At 28.5% G+C, this 23,187-nt stretch overlaps 1 protein-coding gene across 1 annotated transcript in view; it reads left to right on the top strand.

The window, feature by feature from the left end:
• The window catches only part of hob (hobbit), an 86,485-nt gene that overhangs the window by 25,202 nt on the left and 38,096 nt on the right, over positions 1-23,187 (top strand). Inside the window, exons 10-18 of the mRNA XM_067280262.1 lie at positions 40-131; positions 1,881-1,953; positions 5,763-5,864; positions 6,444-6,503; positions 9,102-9,195; positions 12,052-12,259; positions 12,726-12,901; positions 16,602-16,700; positions 22,750-23,016. Coding sequence (XP_067136363.1) covers positions 40-131; positions 1,881-1,953; positions 5,763-5,864; positions 6,444-6,503; positions 9,102-9,195; positions 12,052-12,259; positions 12,726-12,901; positions 16,602-16,700; positions 22,750-23,016 — 1,171 coding nt within the window. The remainder of the gene's footprint in view (positions 1-39; positions 132-1,880; positions 1,954-5,762; positions 5,865-6,443; positions 6,504-9,101; positions 9,196-12,051; positions 12,260-12,725; positions 12,902-16,601; positions 16,701-22,749; positions 23,017-23,187) is intronic.

The following is a 23,187-nucleotide window of genomic DNA, read 5'->3' as shown; positions in this document are numbered from 1 at the left end:
TTTTATCAATGAATAATCTTTTTACTTTATTAATTACAGCAATTGAGTTTAATATCTTTTGATGCAGAAGAACCTAATGTGATATATCGGGAAAATTTTGGAAAATTGGAGCTACAGAAAAATAAAGCTTGGTAAATTTTTCATTATTTTTATTCTGAATCATGAAAAGGTATTATTTAAAATAATGATAAAATGTTTTTTGTAATATTTAGGAGAAAAATCTGTGAGGGAATTTCAAAAAATAAGGTTATTTAGGTGTTGATTGAACACCTAAATTTTCATATTTGCATTTTGTTTGCTAGGGGTTGTTTTTCGTAAAAAACTTTGTGATTTTACAGAAGGAGTTGGGTTCACATATCTCCATCTCTTGGAAAACACATTGTGAATCTAGTCAAGAGTCTATACTTCCAAAGTATATTTATTTACAGGAAAAATTTTACATGCTATGTATGTACATACATACATGCATACAAATGCTACATGACATATAATTCTGGAGATCTTCTCTTTCTCTTTCCATTTTTTATTTAAATCATGTGTCCTGACTTTACTAAAATTCAAACCGCTACCATTTAATGGGAAGTCATGCTGTTTGGGATGGATGTTAAAGGTTCCATTGGACGAATTCACTTCTACATATGAATGGGTTATAGTGTTCTTTACATGCCCATTGGACAGCTAATCAAGAACTTAGTCACTTTTCTTAGAAAGCTTAGCTGTATATGCTCATACTGATTAATGTTGTCTGATGCTGACAAGATTCCTATTCATTTATTTTGAATATAAACAAGTTAAAATATAGAAACATGGAACAGACAGGCTTCACGTGGATCTATTCTTCCAACATAGATGCTTTGTCTATTAAGATACTTATTACTATAAGGAATTAAAATCAAGATAATATAAGCAAGAAACAGCTGGTAGTTCTATCAGTTATAATGTTGTTGTGTGATAATAATAGTCATGTAATGCTAATAATACTGTGAATCTTTTAAACATTTAACAGAATATTTTTTATTGTACCTATAGTTTTGATTTGGCATCACTGGGCTTCCATCCTTTTTCCAAATTGAAGGTTCCTTTAAGGATTATGTTTCTAATTTGATGATCATGTTAAAAAATGCAGTCAAGTGTAGACTACACCTTGCTGATGTAGTTAATAAGAGGATCCATTGTGGATTTGGCCACGCTCATGATGGGGATGACGAGATGGTGAGGGAGTTTGATATATTTGGGATGGACCACTCATGAAAAAATTTCTGAGGTCTTCTTGACTGCTCAGATTCAATCCTGGGTTTCCCAAAGCGAGTTTTACTGAACTAATGAGTTTTTAACTCATTAGTTCAGTAAAAAAATGGCTGATGGTAATTTATATAGTAAAAATATATTGAGGAATATAAAACAAAAAAATTTTGTCTTCACAATCTGTCATTTCACAGTTACCATTGACAAACCAAAACTACACAAAACTTTACTTAGAGATGACCTTTTATTTAAGGCTTGCCTCTGTAAAAAAATATTAAAATAAAATGGTTAATGAAGTCGTCTGATGATGATACCATATATTAAAACAAATAGTTCATTAGAAAATAGCTGATGGTAATCTAAATAGTAAAAATATATTAAAGAATTTTTTTTTTTAAATTTATTTTTATCATGAAGATTTTATTCTTAAAATTACTTTTATTTTGACAGTTTTATAAATGTTTTTTTGTATTTGCTGAAGCATAATGATTATAATTTAAAATTCTTTCAAACTGCTACAATAATAATATAGTAAAAATTTAAAATAATTATAATTGTAAAGATTTATAACTTAAATTTTAGAAAAATTAATATAAAAGTTTTTACTAACTATTATGATATCTTTTCATTTACAGGAATTTACATATCGATGAAGGAAAAGCAACATTTCCATATCAGTATAAATTTGCTGAAGCTTGTAGTGAACAGGTATCAGTTGACTGACATATTAAAATAATGTTTAAAAATTAGTAAATATTGTCAAATGTATCATCAAACACAAACTGATAAGAATGTCAAAAGAATTTTTTTAAACTTATATTTCAATTTAAATGTCTGCACATAACACAATGAAGAGTTTTGTCAGTTCTTACATGTAAGAATATTCAAACCTTTTATATCGCTGAACATTCTTGAACATCTAAATTCTGAATTTTGTCATTCTGTTGAAGGATCTGATGGAGGAGCAAACTGGTTCCAAAATCATTTATCTTAGACTAAATTGTCAGACTTCTTTACATGTTAAGTGTTTACATCACTCATCCAGAAGAAAAATGACAACTCTAAAAACTTTTCAAAAGAAATTTAAAACTAATGTTATAATATTCAATTAATGTCATTCATATATATATATGTCATCTACCAGTTATTTTTGTAACATGACTTGTGACACATTTTTAGCCAAAAATTTAGCTATTTTCAACTCATTCTATTCAAAAACAAAAAATAAGTGGGGTTTTTGAGATCTGCCACTTTTCTTCCAGATAAGCAATATTCTTGTCTATTCAGATTTCAATTTTAATTTCTATTTTTGATAACTCCTGTGATTTTATTTTTGACATTTGGCAAAAAGTAGAATATAACCAGTAGAACAATATTCATTTACTTGAAGTTTCATATGATATTTCCAATTATTTTCTTGAATTTGATTCAATGTATTGTTAATTTACATTCCTTTTTTTTAGCCTTTTTTCCTGTACATTATGTGTACTTTACCTCGGTTTCTGTGTATTTTTATTTTTACCTTTACATATTTTAAATTGTCATAAAAAATTGAAATGTTACTTTTACTTTCTTTTTTTACATTTAATTATCAAAATTTATATTTTTATTGATTTTTTTTCTTATTTAATTTTTGTTGGTATAAAATTATTACTCTTTTGCATTAATACTCGGTAATAGAAGATGCTCCTAAACTCTGAACATTTCACATATGGTTTAAAAAGTTCCATATATAACCGAACATACCAAAAATAAAATTAAAAAAAAAGCACCAACAACATATAAACATAATGTGAGAGTGAATGACTACTTGTGTTTACAACAGATTACATTTATACTTTGAGTGCATTTTTCACTGCACACACAATTCAAACTTTGAAGCATTGTTTGAACTGGAAGATGAAGTTTTGTCAAATTTAACATTTGGACTCAACTTGGTGTTCAAAATTAGTCATTCAAAGTATGAAGTACCATTGTATTTGAGATATTAGACATATTATTGACTAGAGATGGAAAGTAGTTAACTACTATTGTAATTAAACAACATTGTTATCTACTCTCAATATAGTTAACTATTGATTACAATTACTGTTCCAATTCAGTTATTAAACTACTTTCATGTTTATTTTTAACTATTCTAGCTAGTTTTTCTTTTAATGCATTAATGTTTTCTTGGCATAATTTATTGAGCAGAGTGATTACATCTTAATTTTTGTGAAGATAATTCAACATGTTTGGTTCAATTTTTCTTTTCATTTTTGAGCAATTATAACAATTGAAATTTTTATATTATCCAGTTGATAAGAGTTAAATTTAAACAAATTAAGCAATTAGGCTTTGCTATGTTTTTGCCATGTACAGTACATGTATAAGAAAATACATCGCTTAAGTATGTAAATATATATATATTTTGTTTAGTTCTTGCATCAAATTATTACTTATTTCTTTACTTCTTCAATTAAAATAGTGAACAGGCATTTTCATGTAAAATCAGAAATTTAGAAAACAGTAATAATAGTTTGAGTGTGTTACACAATTATCAGCATCTAAAGATTGCAGTTTTGGAATACAACACTATCTTTGCCAGTTGTGCTGCACTGGAAACATCTGTTTTTCTTATCAGGGCAAATTTTAATACCTATTCAGGGCTGAATGTCAGATGAAAAATTTGAGAAACACTTATTCTGAGAAATGTTAAATAATAAGAATGTAAATGAAAACAGAATTTATTATAATCCAGTCTAATGCTTTGTTTTCCTATTTCTGAGTAGTTTAAATGTAGTTAACTAGTAGTTTCAGCTAATTTTATAAAAAAAAAGTAACTACAGTTACAGTTAACCTAGTTAAGTAGTAATTAAATTACATCGCCTTTTATACTACTAAACTACTTTTTATGTAGTTAATGCCCATCATTAATTACTGATATAACCATCTATGTTTATGATTGCATTTTATTATATTGTTTTAAGAAGATTGCTTTGAAAAGGAAAAGTTTGAAATTATCATATGTATCTGTAAATTGATCTTTAAGACTGAAAAGTCTTTATCCAAAACTAAGAGTCTAACTACCGTTTATATGGTAGGTATAAAATGCAAACCTTTACCACAGATTGATAAATAACTGTACTGGCACTTTTCACATTTGCTCTGCACCACTTACTGTGATTCAGGCTGGCAATGAAAACAAAGTCCTTAAATTACTCTGTACTGTGTCCATATTTCAGTTTTAATTTACTGGTAGCCCACCATATGTTTGGAGTTGATTTATACGGTGAACATAAGTCTAAATCAGAATTTTGAGCTGAAAATCTGGAGGTCAAATTACATGGCATTATTAAATTCTTAGGTGAAAAATTGATAAGAACATTCAGTGTAATATCTAGTAGATGTTTTCAATATAAAATTTACTTGTAATTAATTATTTTACATTCTAAACTAGTAATTTTTGGACACAAAAGCATAAATAAAAAAGAAAATTAAGTTATAAATGCTTCTTTAGCAAATTTAAAAATGAAATGCATTTGTAATTTTATTTTTCTTCACTCTTGTTAAGAACAAGTATGTGGGTTCTAAAGTGAATGTTATATTCAAATTTATATTTATATTAGTTTTTAGATTTACTTTAAAGAAATTTATCTAAACTGTAGTAGAGCATTGATTATCTGAACACCGATCAACTGAAACATCGGTTAACCAAAAGCATTCCACTCGGACTGTGTCGGGACGTGTCGTGCTGAATCGAACGTTTTTGATACTAGATTAACTTCTAAAGTATAATTTTTTTTTTGTTTTATATTTTTCAATATATTTATTTTATTTGTACACAATAAAGAAAAAATTTTTAACGATACAATAATCACGATTATTATTATAAAAATTTTCGTTAACATCGACGAAAATTCAACATGAAGCGACACACAACAGAGAAAAATTTTAACATGGGATATATTAATATACTATTATTGGGATATACTGATATACTAATTACATGGGATATACTAATATACTATATTAATAATGTATTTTTTTTGTACATAATTGGTTATCCAAAAAATCGATTTTCCGAACAACCCCAGTCCCCAATTGATTCAGATAATAATCAATGCTCTACTGTATTATAATAAAAGGCTATTCTGAACATATAATTTTTTCTTTTCACTATAAAGCAGATGTGGGCAACTTAAGCACAGACTTGGACTTTATTAGGTTAAATTGTTTTTAAATAGATCATAGTATTATAACTGACATGCATTCATACAGAAAACTTTGTTAAACTTGTATGGATTTAAATTAAAATAATGCTAAAGCATTTACAAATGTTCGGTAAGTCTATTGAAGTGTGAAATATTTAGATTGACACCCATTGTGCATTCATTATAAAGAACAATTGTATAACTTTTTTAAAATGTATGCCTGAAGCCAAATTATTTTATATGTTTGTGAGATGATAACTTTTAAAGCAATACATAAATTTTCTTGAAATAAAAAAAACTAATTAATTAAATTTAATTTTTCAGGCAGTCAGCATTATTAAATGGCTGAAATTAATTCATAAGAGAGAAAAGAAAGCGTTTACCTTAAGTTCACCTTTACCTGCCGACGTCTCCATCAAAATTAAGGTTCTTCTGAATTTAACTTCTATTGATATTTATTTAAGATTTAAGAAATTTAAATTTTTTTTCAAAACTGATTTTTTTTGTAAAAAATAGTCTTACAGTAATCAAAACTTTAATACTGTAAATTGTTCTCAGAATTATCTACATTAATAATTTTCATGTTTAATCATCTATATTCCAACTTCAAAAAAAGCATACTTTACAAACTATTAATCACTGTAAATAAGAATTATTTTTATGACTTTAACACTTCTTAATTGTTTTTGAACATCAAAATAACATGTTTATTACTTTTTAAAACAATTACTAAAATTAAGTAATAAAGTAAAAATAAAATGAAAATCATAACAAAACAAAATATCTTAATAAAAAATCCATTACAATTTAATAAGCTTTCTCCACCAATTTGTATTGAGATAATTATTTAATTTAACAGTAAATAACTTTACACATTTTATATGAACAAACAAAAAGTTACAAAATAACTACTTATTGTAAAGTAAAATTTAATAACAACATTTAGAATTTAATTATAAAATCTAACAGCTTATATTAATAATTTCAATATTAAAAACTTTACAGGCATTTTCTATGGAAATTGAAGATGATCCGTTCGAAGTGAAATTAAGAGATAATTTTGAAGTGAGATGTTTTATTTCATTATTTTAAGAAAGAATTCTGATCTATAATTTAAAATGTTATCTTTAATATTGTATTCAGTTTTTTTTTAGTAGTATTACAATTTAATGTGTAATTATATAAATGTGAACATTTGTAGTAATGTTTTTATAAACAATAATGTATATTTATAGATACTAAACAACTTAATTCACTAGATGTTATGCAATAATTTTATTGCATATTCATCTTCTATCTATGTTTTTTTTATTTTATAACAATTTCTTGCAGTTTATGATGTATCATCACATATATTATCATTACCAACATGAAATAGCTATATTTTAACATACATCACAATTTCTGGACACACAAATTTTCTGTTTTATATACTGGTATCTCCTACTTAGTATCTTCTCACTTAATGTTTTACTGGCAGAACAGCAGACATGTATTTTTGCTCTGCTATGTTATGATTGTAATGTTTGCAGTATGTCATGCAGCCTTTACAATTTTATTTCATACAAAAAAATCTTACTTATATTAACTGTTGGTGTTCAGAAAGCAATGCATTAAGTGTTTTATATCCTAACATGAGCATTTGTAACTTAGGTATAGACAGGGCTAGCCCAAGGGTTTTTGACATCCTCTTCATTTGTACTAGATGTCTTGTGCATTGAATAACCAACCCTCCTACATACAACAGCTCTTTATATATATATATAAATCTAATTAAAATAATTGATAAATATTTTCCTTTAACTGAAGTTGGCTGTAATATCTCTAAATTTTTGCATCTGGGTGACCGACTGTCTAGTGCACCTATAGCTCTTGCCAGCCCTGTGTTTAGCTGTTATGTTTTTGAAATTAGTTGGGAGTTTTGGATTGACATAATGCATTATAATTTTTCCTGCTTAAAATAATGAGAAATAAGCTCCTGGTTAACATTTTCCTACAGAATGTCTGATTTTCAGTGAACAGATTATTGATGTTGCATGAAGTGCTATATTTCTAGATTTATACTGAATACATTTAATTATCCAGAAAATATTAGTTTACAGAATGTTACTCAATTTTATTATAATTTTTTGTATATATTAAAATCTCAATCTGACTATTCTCTGGGACTGATAAAAATAAATGTTAAATCAAGAAATTTAAAAAATGTGCAAAAAATGGCAAATATTAGATGGTCAGATATTGCCATTGAAAAACTATTAGAGAATATCAGATGTCATCCTTTCTTTATGACAAAAAGACCCAAATTAAAAACAAGAAGATAAAACAGAAGTATGGAAACAAATGGCTTTAAATAGTGGCAGATCAAGTAAAACAGAAAAAAAAACATTTAATGCTGTTTTTTTTTCTTTATTAATTTCTGTTTAATTTTGCTATCAATAAATGCAACACTTATAATAATGGCATTTGGATTTGTTGTTGTATTAAAAAATCCCATAATTTATTGTGAAATCCTTTCCATTTTGCATGAAGTGTGTAGGCAGGCATGTAGTGCTGTGATTGCACTTCTCTATGAATCATCAGGTGATGGCAATGCTACTAAATTCACTAAATGAGGGTCAGCATTTTAGGTTGTAGAGCTATTTTAATCCTATTATTAATTTCCTTTAGCAGGGGAGAAATTTTTACCAAATTCATAACTTAATATTAGATCAATGCAAAAATTGCTTTTAGGACCAACTAAAATGATTGGTAAATTGAGTAAAATGTTTATTAGAGAAAAGTAAGTGTATAACGTGCAATTATTTTATTGTGACATCGTCAAAATGCCAGGTTGCAATTTTTAATCAAATTTTTAATATATTTTATTTAAAATATATGCTCTCCATCTCAAATTAGTACAGTAGTGTCTTGCCCCTGTACATCATACTTTTCCTGTTATCAGTAGAGTTGTGCTGGTCATTGCATATCTAGTCTCGATTTTCATCTATCTAAGTCTGTTCTTGAGATTAAGGACAGATGGACAACTGTGGAAATTTATACTGTCTACAATTTTTCAAATTGCAGTCCAATTATATGATTATTAAATTGAGGAACATTAGATTGAGATTTTACTGTATTGCATATATTTTGATATTATATAATGAATTTATATTCTGCAGTTGCCTTACTTAATAACCATTGGCTAAAAACCTCAAATGGTCATTATGTGGCAAGAGAGACTTTTAAAATGTTGTAAATTTAGTTTTTAATTTCTTAAATTATTCATGAAGACATCAGAAATCTCAAAACATCATAACAAGTATTTACAATCAAAAACTACAAAAAATACAAAAACTTTAAAAACAACGTAATTACATACATTATGATGATTATTATTATCCAGGTACAGTTATTTGAGTTGAATTTAGAAAACTATTGTAACATACTTACTATAACAAATATTTACATAAATGAAGTAATTGTTTAGAATTATATCTTTATGTATAACATTAAAACTGAAAGTTTTTAAAATAACATTATTGTACATAATTTTAAGTTTGGATATTGATATTGAAGTAAAAGCATTAATTATATTTTAATATAGAATTTTTTTAATAATTTAAAATAAAAGAAAATACTAAATGTCATTAATGACCTTATAAATTTCTATTATTATTCTAGTTGTTAGAAGATGAATATCACGAGAGTTTAAAGCGACGAAGAATATTGGACGAAAAGATTGAAAAATTAATAAAACGGAAATTACTTCTTCCTGGTAAAGTTGTTTTTCTGTGATTTAATATCTGATATTTCTAGTAATTGATAGACGAAGACAGCAATTTCTTTGGGAATGCATATTAGAATGTACGGTCTCTATTACTCTGCATTTAAGGGATTTTCAAATTGAATATACAGTACCTCCATACATTAATTATTTTACAGCAGAGATTTGGAGTATGATTATATTTTCTTACTCCTTTCTTAATTTGTAAACTAAATTTTTGGTACAATATTTTGTTCTGAATTTCAATTGTCTGATTCACAGCAACTCAAGTGTGAGAGATCAGTTTTGATGAAATGTTCGAAAGAAAAATTCATTTTTCATCTAGTTTTTTAATTTACTTAACTCTCAGAAAAATATCCTTTTTCCATTTTATTACCAGAGGATGAGTGCATTTCTCTCCCCAGAGTCATTTCCTTTCCCAGGGAACTCAGAATGCATCATGAGGAACTAAAACAAAAATTTCCCTATTGGGGAAAAGGGACAATGTGACTTGGAAATATAAAAGAAAGAACTCAAGGAACAGGGGATGTCGAGAGTCTGGGAGAGTATCCCCTAGTGCCACCCGAGAAGGTTTATCATCACCGCCTGTTCTTTTCCGAATATTCTGTGCTTCTCCAGGAACGCTTCCAAAGAATCCACTTACTTCAACTTCAAATAGACTTTAACTGCCATTCAAGACCACAGAGACATTTCTAGAGAGAATCCTAGACCTCAACCAGTGACTCCACAACCATTTGGAAAACCTGTACCCAGTGCACCAGGTATTTATAACCCCTGATGTCATGTAAACTCTGTCGATCGGTCAGCATGTTTTTTTTCTAACTTTGTTTTTGGGTGTTTAATTTTCTGTGTTGCAGGGATTCGAGTATTATGAAGCTGCTTTTGGTATTTATGATTCGGTTTATGGGTCTATGTTTTTTATGGCCACTGGGTTTCATGGGTTACATGTTTCAATTGGGAGAACTTTTTTGGGTGTTTGTCTTTATCATTCTCTTCGTTTTCATTTCTCTGGATGGCATCTGTCACGTTAAATTAGTTGTTTGAGCTGTTAACCTTGTAGTCGAGTAAGTCACTTCTGGTTTGGCTGCCTCTCCTCTCCTCTCCTCTCATCTCCATCCCGAATCTGATAACTTGTGTATGCGACCGCTCCTATATGCCGTCTCGGTTTCCGTGTCACCCGAGACACAGTGGCGTTAGTCCTGACAAGGTATCAAAGAGGTACTGATTCTCTGGTCACACAAGTAACTATGCTATTTTTGACACATTATTTATTTTTTCACTAGTATAAATGTATTTCAAATTATGATATTTAGTAATTCCTCTTCAGTATACATGTAAAATGATACAAACCTTTTAAAAAATTATATACATACAAGTACAATTCATACTATTACAAATTAAAATGTAATGCTTACAAGTATTTATGTAGCAGATATATCTATCAAATGGTGTTTGGACTCCTTGACAATTAAACATGACTTATATAAGCATTAATGTTAATAAACTCTGGTTTGCTTGACATCATTTAACTTGTCACCACAAGATAAATCAACATACTTTTTCTGTCCCACACTCATTTGTCTTATAAGTTGACTTGATGAGTTCACACCACACAGCTTACTGTGTGGTGTAAACTCATGTTTTTTCAGGAGGGAAGTCAACTTATTTATTAATATACATATATTAATAAAAATACCTTAACATTTTATGTATTTTTATATATAAAATAACAACAGATAAACTAAAAGAAAATATGCAATCTATATCAACATCACAGCAGAATCTGACTTTGCATTTTCTCACTTTTCATTCATGCATTATGTTTAGCACATGTTTTACATTTCTATTAGAAATGAATATCCAAAAGCTAACAACGCTTACACTGAAGGAAAAATATGAACTTTTATCTGAATTTGAATGTAATAAAACTTCACAAGTTGAATTTGCAAAACAAAAAAATCTTCCAAGAATAACATTGGTGGGAATCCTGAAGAAAAAAGAGGAAATTAAGATACTTTTTCTTGGGTATACATTGCAGCTGTCTCAAAAATGCCAGAGAAAGTTGCCGTACAAACATTCAAAGATGCTCTGATACATTGGCTAAAACAAATTCGCTTATTGAATCTTCCTAGTTCAGGGCCAATACTGAAACAAAAAGTGATGGAAACCAATTTTTGTGCCAGTGATGGTTTGCATGTACTGTGTAAAGCACTACTGTATTTTCTTAATTGTAGTTTTGTGGTTTTTTTTCTTTCAACTTTGTTTTAGTCATCATATCAGATAATTTGAAACATTTCCACTTTCCCCTTAGGGTGTTCACTTATGTGGACTGAACTGTAATTTTTTAAAAGTTTTGTATCATTTATATATGTATACTGAAGAGGAATTACTAAATATCATAATTCAAAATGCATTTATACTAGTGAGAAAATAAATAATGTGTCAAAAAATAACATAGTTACTTGAGTTGCTGCAAGTCAGACAATTGAAATTTGGAACAAAATATTGTACCAAAAATTTGGTTTACGAATTAAGAAAGAAGTAAGAGAATATACATTCATACATTTTTAAAAGGGTTTTCAAAATTATTAATCATTTCCAATAATAAAAACATGCAGTTTTCAAATCAATACATTTGTAAAGTAAGTCATTCAGAAATCGCTTTTATCTTACTTTTAGTTAATGCACGTTTATCTGATTTTTTTCTTTTTATGCTCTTTTAGATATTGGTTAATACCTAATAATTTATGAGAAGCAGATTGTCAGGATTAAAAAAATTGATTTCTTTATATTAAAAATTAGATGAACATAATATTTTATATTACTATTTACTTTCATACATTACAGCTGCAAAATTAGAAGAGTTATATGCAACTTTTGCAAAGAAGAATGCAGAAATTTACATAAAACGATCACAACAACTTTATCAGCATACTAAAAAGAGGACCAATTTGTTGTTGTGGAAGCTGGATGAAATTGATATCATGTTTGTTGCTGATTTATCATACCATGGTAAAGAGAGAGTCTTGACTTCGATGAGAGAGATTGATGACAGGTACTTCTATATTGTCAATTATAAATAAATTTGAAATTTAAAAAATTTATATTAATAAAACATATTATATACTGAAATTTATCCTTTATATATGTATCTATATCCAAAGAACAGAAAAAGACTTTTGTCAAGGTTTAATGACTTTCTGTTTTACTCTTGTTAAAAATGCTTCTTTGTTGTTATATTTTCTTCCTTTTCCTTTGTTCCTCTTCTCAGTCCCTTTAATGCTGCTGTTCTCTGATTTTTAGTTGTTATAAGAAGTTTGTGGAGTTTGTTTTCATGACTTCAGAAACTAAGTCATCACTTAGAATTCAGGCAACTTTGTAAATATTAAAATTCTCTTTAGATACTAAATCAACAAATTTAGAAATTAGAAGAAAACATATTAGAATTTTCTTGCAAAAAATTTCAAAATATATTGTATATTTTAAAAAAATATTAAAATGATTAATTTTTTAAATTACAGTAGTCCATTTCCAGAAGAAGAAATTGAATTTTGTACTCTGTGGTGTAGAATGATTCAAGCAAATATTTCTTCAATTACTGTGTCGTTAAGAGATTTTCCCCAGGCTTTAATTGAATTGCGCAAATTACATATCTGGGGTAAACTTATTGGTGCCGAGCAGGAAGGTTCTTACAGAGGTAGAAACTTTTCTTACTAACTATATTTCACATAAAAACTGCTTTAATATTGTTGCAAGTTTCATATTCATAAACTGTTCAACTCATTCAAATTTATTAACAGATGACATTCACTCTTTTTCTTATTTTTTAGTAGGAAAAATACAAGAAAAGAGATTTTTTCTGTATTTCCTTCTAAAAAAAATTCAATTCATTTTATTCTAAAATTGGTCTCTTTTTCTAAAAATGCTAATGTTATAATTCACGAATTAAATTACTATAAAAAAATATCTGGATTTATATAGGAAGTTTTGGTTTGTAGTTATTGCATTACATTCATATTGACCACAAGTGCTACTTACAAGATAGTCAAGCTTTGACATGCATTTTAGTACCCATGCCCTTCCACTAATGCACAGTAACATAACTTGTGCCAATGAGCAATTTACAAGAAATTTACAACAGTTTACAAGAAATCATTGTTTAAACTTTTTCATGTGGGTTATATACTGAGTTCTATGAACAAATCATCATTAGTAGTCATGGATAAATGAGTAAGGCACTAGGTTGAAAAGGTTGATGATGCATATTTGACATCTTTTTTCAACTTTTGTTTCACAGTTCTTTCTGAAGTATGTAATTCAGTGAATTATTAGAGAATTATATGTGGCTCAAAAATACTGTTTTGTAATTATTAAAATCATTCACATATTTTTAAACTAACAATTGCAAATAGCAAACAAATACTTTTCCTGTACTTCAGAAAAAATTTTGGAATGAAGTTGGAAAAAAACAGGATGAACCCACAGCATTGAACTTTTTAACTTGGTGCTTTAATTGCTGGTCCTTGCCTATTCATTACAATTCACGTATAGAACTTGCTGTATAATGCAATGCATATAAAAAGTTTAAACAATGATTTCTTGTAAAACCATTGCTCATTAACATGTATTTTTATCATGCATTAGTAGAAGGAGTGTACTAAAACTAATGAAAATCCAGGATATCAAAGCTTGCATGCACTCTCGTTAGTCAAAATAGTCTCATATGGCCAGTATCAGATTAGTACAGTGGCTTGTACTCTAGCAATTGAATTTTAACTTTGTGCGTTTTGGTCTAAAAGGTGTGAAATAAAGGCTTGAACTGTCTTGGTAAACTTTTTAGTTAACATTTACTTAAAAATTAAAGAAAACCTTCTTAGGATTTACAAAGAAAATATTAGTCTAACACATAATGTTTATTATGTGTTAGACTGGTATTTTCTTTGTAAATCCTATACATTTCTTTTGCCGTAAGCATTTTGTCAAAAGAAATGTAACGAATGTAACATATTTGATAAAAAAATTGCCAGGAGAAAAATTTTTTAAAAATTTACAAAAACAGACAATACAAAAAATATTTCTTCTCACTTGTCCTTTCACATGCACATGGGGAAAATAACAGTTTCATGGCAGAGTTGATCTTTTATTTCAGGCTACTCATCTGTGTGAAAGAACAAGTAAGAAGAAATATTTTTTGTATTGTCTGTTTAAGAATTTTCTTAAATTTTGTAAATTTAAAAAAAAAATATAACACAGATAAGGTTAAACCATTGGAATATACACAGTGGCGTAACATGGGTGTCAGCCGCCTGGGGCGGAGGAAAATTTTGCCGCCCCCTTATTTAGGTATTTTTACAAGATATTATTATTTATTGTGAAATTTTGCCGCCCCCTATAAGTGCCGCCCCTGCCGCCCCCACTACGCTACGCCACTGAATATACATGAGTAACCAGTCATATTTGGTGAACAAGCTTTAGACACAAAACAAAAAAATAAAAAACTAATTATCTACACTTTTCAACCAATGTCATATCACTTGCTGTTGTTAGACAATGTCTTCTTTATATGTGAGAGTTATAGTGATGATATGTGTTTTATTGGTACTAACAATATATAATTTTATTTCTAAGCTGGATTTATTATTTTTGAGGGAAGTTTTTGATGTCAACTTACTGTCAATAATTTATTCAATTAGTTTTGTGATGATTTATTTGTTTTTGTTATTACTAAAATTCTTGAATTATAAATTAATCAAATTCTTGCTTTTGTAATTTTACCTCTCCAAAAGAAAAAATTACAAACTAAACTTGTACAAATTAATTTTAAAAATTTAATTTGGAATTTTTGAAAAATACACTTTTGATTTTTTAAATTTATGAATAAAACATACTATGAAACTTGATTTTGATTCAATAAATTTCAATAATAATCTTTTCCATTTTTTGGCATTAAATTCTTATACTTTCCTCATTAGCTCTTTAATTAAATTTTAAACAAATAAGCAATCTAACTATAATCCATAATATAATACTGTAATCCGATAGTCTCCTGCATTTGTTTAAATAAAATACTTCGATTTAAGATCAAATATTCAATAGTTAGATATGGTTTTTGTTAAAAATTGTGTTTTTAATATGAACTTGTTTGATGATTGCAATTATACAATTATATTATATATATATATTATATATATATATATAGTATAAACTGAAGTCGTGAATTTTATTTAGTATTAATTTATAATTTATATTGCATAAATTATAAAATGCAATAAAGAAACTAAAAACCAATTTTGCTTTTTGAAGTCTGAACAACATGCTGTTCCATAGTATAATTCCATGCATTTTCAGACTGTCCATCTTCACAGGGTATGAAGGTGGACATGCATAGTCAAAGGATACTTGGTAATTACGTTATGAAACTCTGTATTGTTTGGACTCTAAAAACAGCAGATTTGCTATGTATTGAAATTTTGAGTTGTTCTTAAGAATAAAAAATATATATTTTTAGTGGCTTTTTTTTGGTATATTTTTTATTATTATGATAACTATACTGTTGATCTGCTCATAATTAAATATGCAGCAGAATTTTTTAACAAAATGTAATTGATAATTGAAATCTTTTTAAAAAATTATTTTAATCAAATTGTTTAAAAGTCAATAGATTATAAAAAATAATTTTTTTAAGCTCTTGATTTTTAAGCAGTTAATGAGCAACATTTTACTAATTAAAAATGTTTGTACATTGTTAAAGTTATTAATTTCACTTTATTATTTGGTATTTGGCCACATGTATTTGTTATTCAGACCAATACTTCCTCAAAGTCGAACTGTTTAATCATATAAACTCATTTTAGAGAGGGGAGGAGAGAGATAACAAATAAAAGCTCAGATAATTAAAAATATTGTTATTTATTTCTTTTTATAACAAATATAAGTTTAATAAATGATTTTGATCAAAAATCCTAATTCAAGGGTAATAAGTTGTAATGAAGGAACAGTAATGTATTTGTAGGAAATGAGTGATTTTGCTGGTCATTATAAATACACCCAGCAGCTTTTCCAAGCGCAAAAATGATGTGCCTCAATTGCAATACGTAATTTTTACTTTTCATCATCTAATGAATAATAATTTGTTAAAAATAAAAAGTTGTATAATTTTTATAATTAAGTAGAAGACATATCATACACTTCACTTTAAGCCTTTTGTGTCATGTAGTTCCAAATAACTAATATTTAGCTTTATTACCAATATTACCAATTTAAATAAATTAGTAATATTTGACTAAATATTAGTTATTTGGTAGTCAGGAAAAGCAAGAATTATTTGTGTTAGGCAAAAAAAAAACATATTTGGTACATCCTCAATAATTGTGAAAATTTATTTTGTATAATTCTAGCAAAAAGAAAATCTGTTGTGGAAATAGATGAGCCTTGGAGTAATGTTGATATTGAGAGGAATATGGGATTTTTGAAATTTTATCATGATCTGACTTGGGGTATGTATTTATTTACATAAAATATTAAATTAGTAATTATATATATATATATATATATATAAAGTATAGAGGATTCTTTGCTTAAAAAAAATAAATAAAAGACTATTTTGTCAAGTAACACTCAAATAATTATTAGAATATTATCAGATAATATTAAAATCAATATTTCTTGAAAGGAAATTGTTTAAATTACGATTTTTATGATAAATAAAAAAAATTTGTTTATTATGTATGTTTTCTTTTGTTGTTGCTTTTAAAGGTATTTTTTATTATTGTTTTTTTAATTTGGGGGAAAAATCATTTATCCTAATTCCTATTATGTGTTAAAAAATTTAAAAAAAATTAAATTTATGATTTTGACCATTGGAGGATGTTCTATGTCATTTACATATTAAGATGGATTGAGACTATTGATACATTCATTTTGTTAGAATAATGTACACTATTACATCAATTTGCCATTTTACATCATCTCATTACAAAAATTTACGAATGATATCAAACTAATGTAAAAATGTATACTATTGTAATGAAATGAATATACCTTATAAATTGTTTTTCATTGATGTACGTAGGCTGTTTTTTTTTCCAAGCTCTGATGGTCCATAAAAAAAGACAAGTGCAAATAACAAATAGAATTTATTACCAAAAGTTAGGTACATGGTTACTTTTTGACATAATCATTGTGAAGATTGAGGCATTTTTCATATGTTTTTTATCCTCTTGTCATAGAATGTTCCGCTAATGACTTGAGTTGGGCCCTAACGTTTTGAAGATCATCATTAGTCTCAAACTTCTTGCCTCCTAGCCACTTTTCCTATTTAGGAAAGAAGTGGAAGTTGCTCTGCGCTAAATTGGGGCTATACGTTGGGTATTTAAATGTGGTGAAGACTTCCACCTTTCAGACTTCCACCCAGCGTAAAACTTTTTAATGTGTGAAGATGTTCACCTCTTTCCTGAACTGAGAATGTGACTAGCAGGGCAGAGGTTTGAGACCAATGACGATCTTCAAAACAACATTGTTAATTAATTAAGGCCATCTGAATTCACTGGCGGCAACATTCTATGACAAGGGGATGGAAAAGCTCATCCACAGATATGACAAATTCCTCAATCTTCATGGTGATTCATTTTGTTATTTACACTTTTTTTTATAGACCATTGGAGCTTGAAAGAAAACTGTTCTCATATTTGATTTCTGGCATTGAAAATCAGACATTTGATGATGTATAGAAAAATTTTATTCACAATGGAATCATTTTTAAAAACATTTTACAGATATTGAAGAATACTCTTAAAAAAGTTCAAGGATATGTTAGTGTTTTTTAATTGTTTTTTTTTGTGTTTGTGTGTGTAATGTGGCAATATGGTTTTTACTGTTAAAGAATAGGTTTTTAATTCTTTTTGTTTGATTTTCTATCATATTTTCCTATTCAAGTGTTTAATTAATATAAATTATTTTCTTATTGGGCTACAACTTGAAACAGTTGTAGACCTATAAATTCCCATTGTTGCCTGTCTGTTCATCTATCCATCTCTCTCTTTCCTTAATCTTGAGAATGGAGTTAGGTAGATGAAAGATGAGACCAGACATGGAATCTTTAAGGCAAAAGGCCTTGATTAACTATATATGAACTTCCAATTAAAACAGGAAGTCGTGTTATTTCAATTCAAATTTCTTTGGTAACTTATGCCAGACTTGTTCAACTGGCAGAATATTGGACATAGTTCTCTTAAGTTCAAATAAATAGATAAATATATAGTTAGAATGGGAGATGCAACATACGAGTTAACAAATTTAATTAAAAAGATCTATAGAAACAAAACATACAAAACAATATTTTCTCTCTTATCAGCCATCAGCCATCTTAATAGAAAGGCAGAATTGTGCCAAAGGAAAGGAAAAATCTATTGCAATAATATGTTGAAGTGAATCAAATTCATGTGTCTGTAAGCATATCTACATACACACAAACTAAACTCGTGTTTCTCAACCCAAAACTTGTCACGGACCAGAAAATATCTGCTTTTTTTTATGCAGACTGATGGCAATATTATTTTTAATTTTAAAAAATTCTCTGTTGTAAAAAAAACCTGCAAACTATATTGAGCAATAAATATTTGTTATTTATTTACCAGTACATTAGTATACAAATCAATGTGATCTCTGCTATTCTTTTTTGCTAGTAAGATCATCAATTCTTGGATTTAAAGTGATAAGAAGTAAGGTGTAAGAAGTAAGATGGAACTAACACTCAAACGATTTCGTTGTTTTGATTTTATCATTGCCATTGCTGAAAATGTTGATTCACATAAGTATGTTGTTGATAAAGGTAGTAACATCCTACCTGCCTTTTCCTGTAAAACTGGATATTCAGTTTTAACTTTAATCCAAAACTGTGTTATGGGCATTGATTCAAACAATGTTTTTAATCCCAAGTCTGAACTTAATTTGATTAGTTTTTCCTGTTCAAAGTTGTTCAATCTATTAGTTTGCTGATCAATAAACGGATTAATAATCCACATATTTCCTATTCGTCAATCTTCTTCAGGTGGATAATATTTGTTGAATGCACAAGAAAGTGCTTGCAGATGTTCACAGACCATATGATTTATGTATTTTATATCCAGATCTCCTGAATTAATAAAGTCTGATAAAGAATGGAACATATCATAGTTGACTTCTTGTATTTGTTTATTCCACAGTATTAACTTCTTTTTAAATGCATCAATTTTATTGTATAAGTTAAAAACGGTAGTGTTATTTCCCTGAAGGCTTAAATTTAATTCATTAATAATGAAAAATATATCCGATAAGTATGACAGTTTCGCAATTCAATTATTGTCGCAGTAAAATTTGGATAATTTAGAGGTTTTTTGATATAGAAAAGATTGAACTTCCTCTCTTAATTCAAACAAGCGTTTCAAAACTCTACCTCATGACAACCACTGCACTTCTGCATGAAGTAACAAATGTTCATGCTCAGATTCCATTTCTTTACATATTTCTTTACATAAAATTGCAAACAATCTTGAATTTGATGCGTTACACCTAATAAAGTTTACAATTCTTACACATAGGGAAAGTACGTCATTTAGTTGGGAAGACATTTTTTTCGCTGCCAAATGCTCCCAATGTATAAAACAGTGAGTAAATATCATCCCATCTGCAGCTACTGCTTTTATTTTTGTTATAACTCCAGAATGTTTACCTGTCATACATGCTGCTCCATCAGTACTGTAAAGTACTATTTTAGTTTACAACGATTATCGACTCTACCGTGTCGGAAACAACCGTTAACCTACCGGGTACTTTACTCGGATTCGCGTTAGCGTGCCAGGCCTGGACTTTAAGCGTGCACCGAATTAAATAAAGACAATATTTGTCAATAGAAAAAAACCAAGGATTTAATTAGTCGTTTAGCAATAACTATGTACAATATTTAGTAAAAAATCAAACAATAATTTATTCTAAGAAATTCAACAAAGTCAACCCGACAATTCTCGATTCAAATCTATGTCTAACTTAACTCTATTCCCCTTGGGAATCCGACAAAACCAAAAAGCTTAACTTATAACAATAATTCTTATAAACTAGAGATCCTAATCGTCACCTCAATATACTCGGAACCTATTTCCTCAACTCTCAAGACTTTCTCAGACTGTCGATCCAAATTCAAATCACTTCAAATCACCTTGGAACTATTCGAGATCCTATCGGACACCTCTCTATTACTGCTGCGAAGCTCACCAAGCTCGTTGCTATCAGAATTCACCTCTCTGTCTTCACTTGAGACTCGGGATTTATAGTGTGAGGTGACGTCACAATTCTGAATGCGGTCACTCCCCTCATTTACATACTTAAATGCTAACAATAACGTGTTTCATCGTCTGGCAGCCCTTTTTCCGACAGTTTACTCACTAACCTTTTACATTATTTGTTTTTACAATTCTTTCCGGGACGTTTTTATTACTTAAGGTTTAGCGAGTTTTATTTCGTGCTTGTGGGTTCTCCCCCCCCTCTTCTTGGTGCGGACCTATTCTTTGCTGCTCGGGGAGCGCAAATGTGCGTGAGTCTTATGGCGCTTTTCTTTCGTCGGTGAGTTGGGTTTTATTTCTTCTCTTTTTAATTACTTAAGGTGAATGGTGAGGAAACCTTCGTCCTAACAAAACATAAGCCCCAAACAAAAATAGAATAATAAGCAAAATAAAAGTAAAATAAAAATAACGCTCGGACTTGGTTCCTTACAGTACATACACCAACACAATTTTTCCAGACAAGGGAATTATTTTCAATATAGTTATTAACAGCTTTGTATATTTCAGTACTAGTTGTATGACTTTCTAATTCCAGACGACAAAGTAATTCTTCTTTTACATCATTGACTTCATAATCAATGTAACAGACATAACATAAAAGAACAGCATTATTTGACACACCAGTTGATTTGTCCATTTGAATTGCAAACAATATTGATTCTTTTAATTTTTGAATAAGTTGATATTCTACATCAGCCGATAATTCAGAAATTCTGCGTTGAATTGTGTCTTTAGATAGAGAAAGAGTTTTCATTTTATCAGCAGCTACAGGGCCTGGCAATTCTGAACACACGTCGATTAAGCATGGCTTTACTAAATCCTCGGCAATTGAGTAAGGCTTTTTGCATTTGCAACTCGTAAAGCTACTAAATATGAAGCTTTTACAATTGATTTTTCAACCAAAAAGCGTTTTTTAAATGAAGATACTTGTTGTTTTAATTCAAGAATTTTTTGTTCAAAAAGGTTATTGGCATGTTTTCCAGGTGTGGATGTTTAGATTTTAAATGATGTAAAAGTTTAGTTGGTTTCATGCATTCATTTGACAAAACATCTTTACAAACAACACACTGTGGTTTTTACACATTTTCTTCAGATTCTGGCCAAATAATAAAGCCAAATTTTAAATAATCCATATTATAGTAACATACAAATGTACACTTTCGTTTTGTTTCAGGTGAATGTATTTCTTGATCATTAATATTACTTGTGCTAGTACTAGTATCTGCACTTGACTTTTTTTAAAAAATCAGTCAGTGTTTTTGGCACTTTCTTCTTACTCATTATTATGCAAGGGCTGAAAAAATGGCATTTTAACAAATATTGTTATTGATATTTTAATTAAATTTTACCGTTTAAATGTAGCAGATAACAATACAAACACACATTCAGTATCAGAGAAACAAAGCAGGAATACATATGCATACAAAATTCACTGAAATGCATTCAATGGTTTACACAGAATAACAACACTTACGGTTAAAAATTCAGCAATTATCAACTCATGATATGAAAATTATGAGTAAACATGTGTTGGTGTGGCTTCTATTGAATTAAAAATTTATCTAAATATATATAACTCATTCTTTTTTAACATAGATATTGCTACTAGAACTTGATAAACACTAATCTATCCCTGTGCCATACCAATCACACACACACACATATGCAGTTTTCCTTTCTCCCGACTTATTTAAATATATATTTTTAAAGTTTGCGGACCGGTCAGATTAGAGTTGGGAACCGGCAGTTGAGAAACATTGAACTTAAACAATCTCTAATCTAGGTTTTCATGTTTTTCAATTATTACTATTTGATAGGAAGGGAACAAATACTTTTTATGTTACAATTTAGAGCTACAAGAAGTTTAAATCTAGCTTTGTAAGTAAGGGTTTGATTCAACCATTTCTCAGATGTCACTGTAAATGCATATGTGTATATATATATATATACACATATGCATTTACATACTTTCAGTGACATTTATACAAGTACATGTATGTATTTGTGTGTGTGTGTGTGTGTGTGTGGGGCATATCTACTCACTTGGAATGCAAATTATTCCAACTATTGATTCCTTTTACAGTTAATGATTTACTTTATATAATTTGGATAATCATTAATGTTTAGTTTATTTAAAAAAGGAATTATTGTAAAATATCTGAAACTTTAAAAGTTATCCTTAAATTTATTTGATATATTAAGCAATTAATAAATTGTTTTTTACTGGTAGATATGGAATCATTAGGCATGGCATATGGTGTCTGTTGGGAACCTGTGGTAGCTCAGGTAGTCATTGCCATGGAAAACATCAGCAAGCCATCTGCCGATCCAAGTCCAGCGCTGCCATGGTGGGACAAAATTCGTCTTTTGTACCACGGTCGTAATACGTTCTTTTTTCAAAATTTAACGTTTCTGTTGCATGCATCGCTGGATCCGTACAACACAATGGAACAAATGGAAATTGCATGGTCTGATGTTATAATCGAATGGACTAATGGTTGGTTTTATTTCAAAGCCATAATTTTAGGCAATTTAATTTTTATTCTTTCATAGTAATTTGTTGATAATCAACTAATTATTATTTTGAATTTATTTAATTGGTGGCCAGTTAGCTGAAGAGTGGTAACTACATCAGCCTACTGTTCTGAGGGACAGATTTGAGTTTAGG

This window comes from Centruroides vittatus, unplaced genomic scaffold, assembly GCF_030686945.1.
Source record: "Centruroides vittatus isolate TY-2023 unplaced genomic scaffold, ASM3068694v2 contig_882, whole genome shotgun sequence".
Classification (NCBI taxonomy): domain Eukaryota; kingdom Metazoa; phylum Arthropoda; class Arachnida; order Scorpiones; family Buthidae; genus Centruroides; species Centruroides vittatus.
Note: the sequence above shows the minus strand (reverse complement) of the source record. Positions and strands in the feature narration are given on the sequence as shown.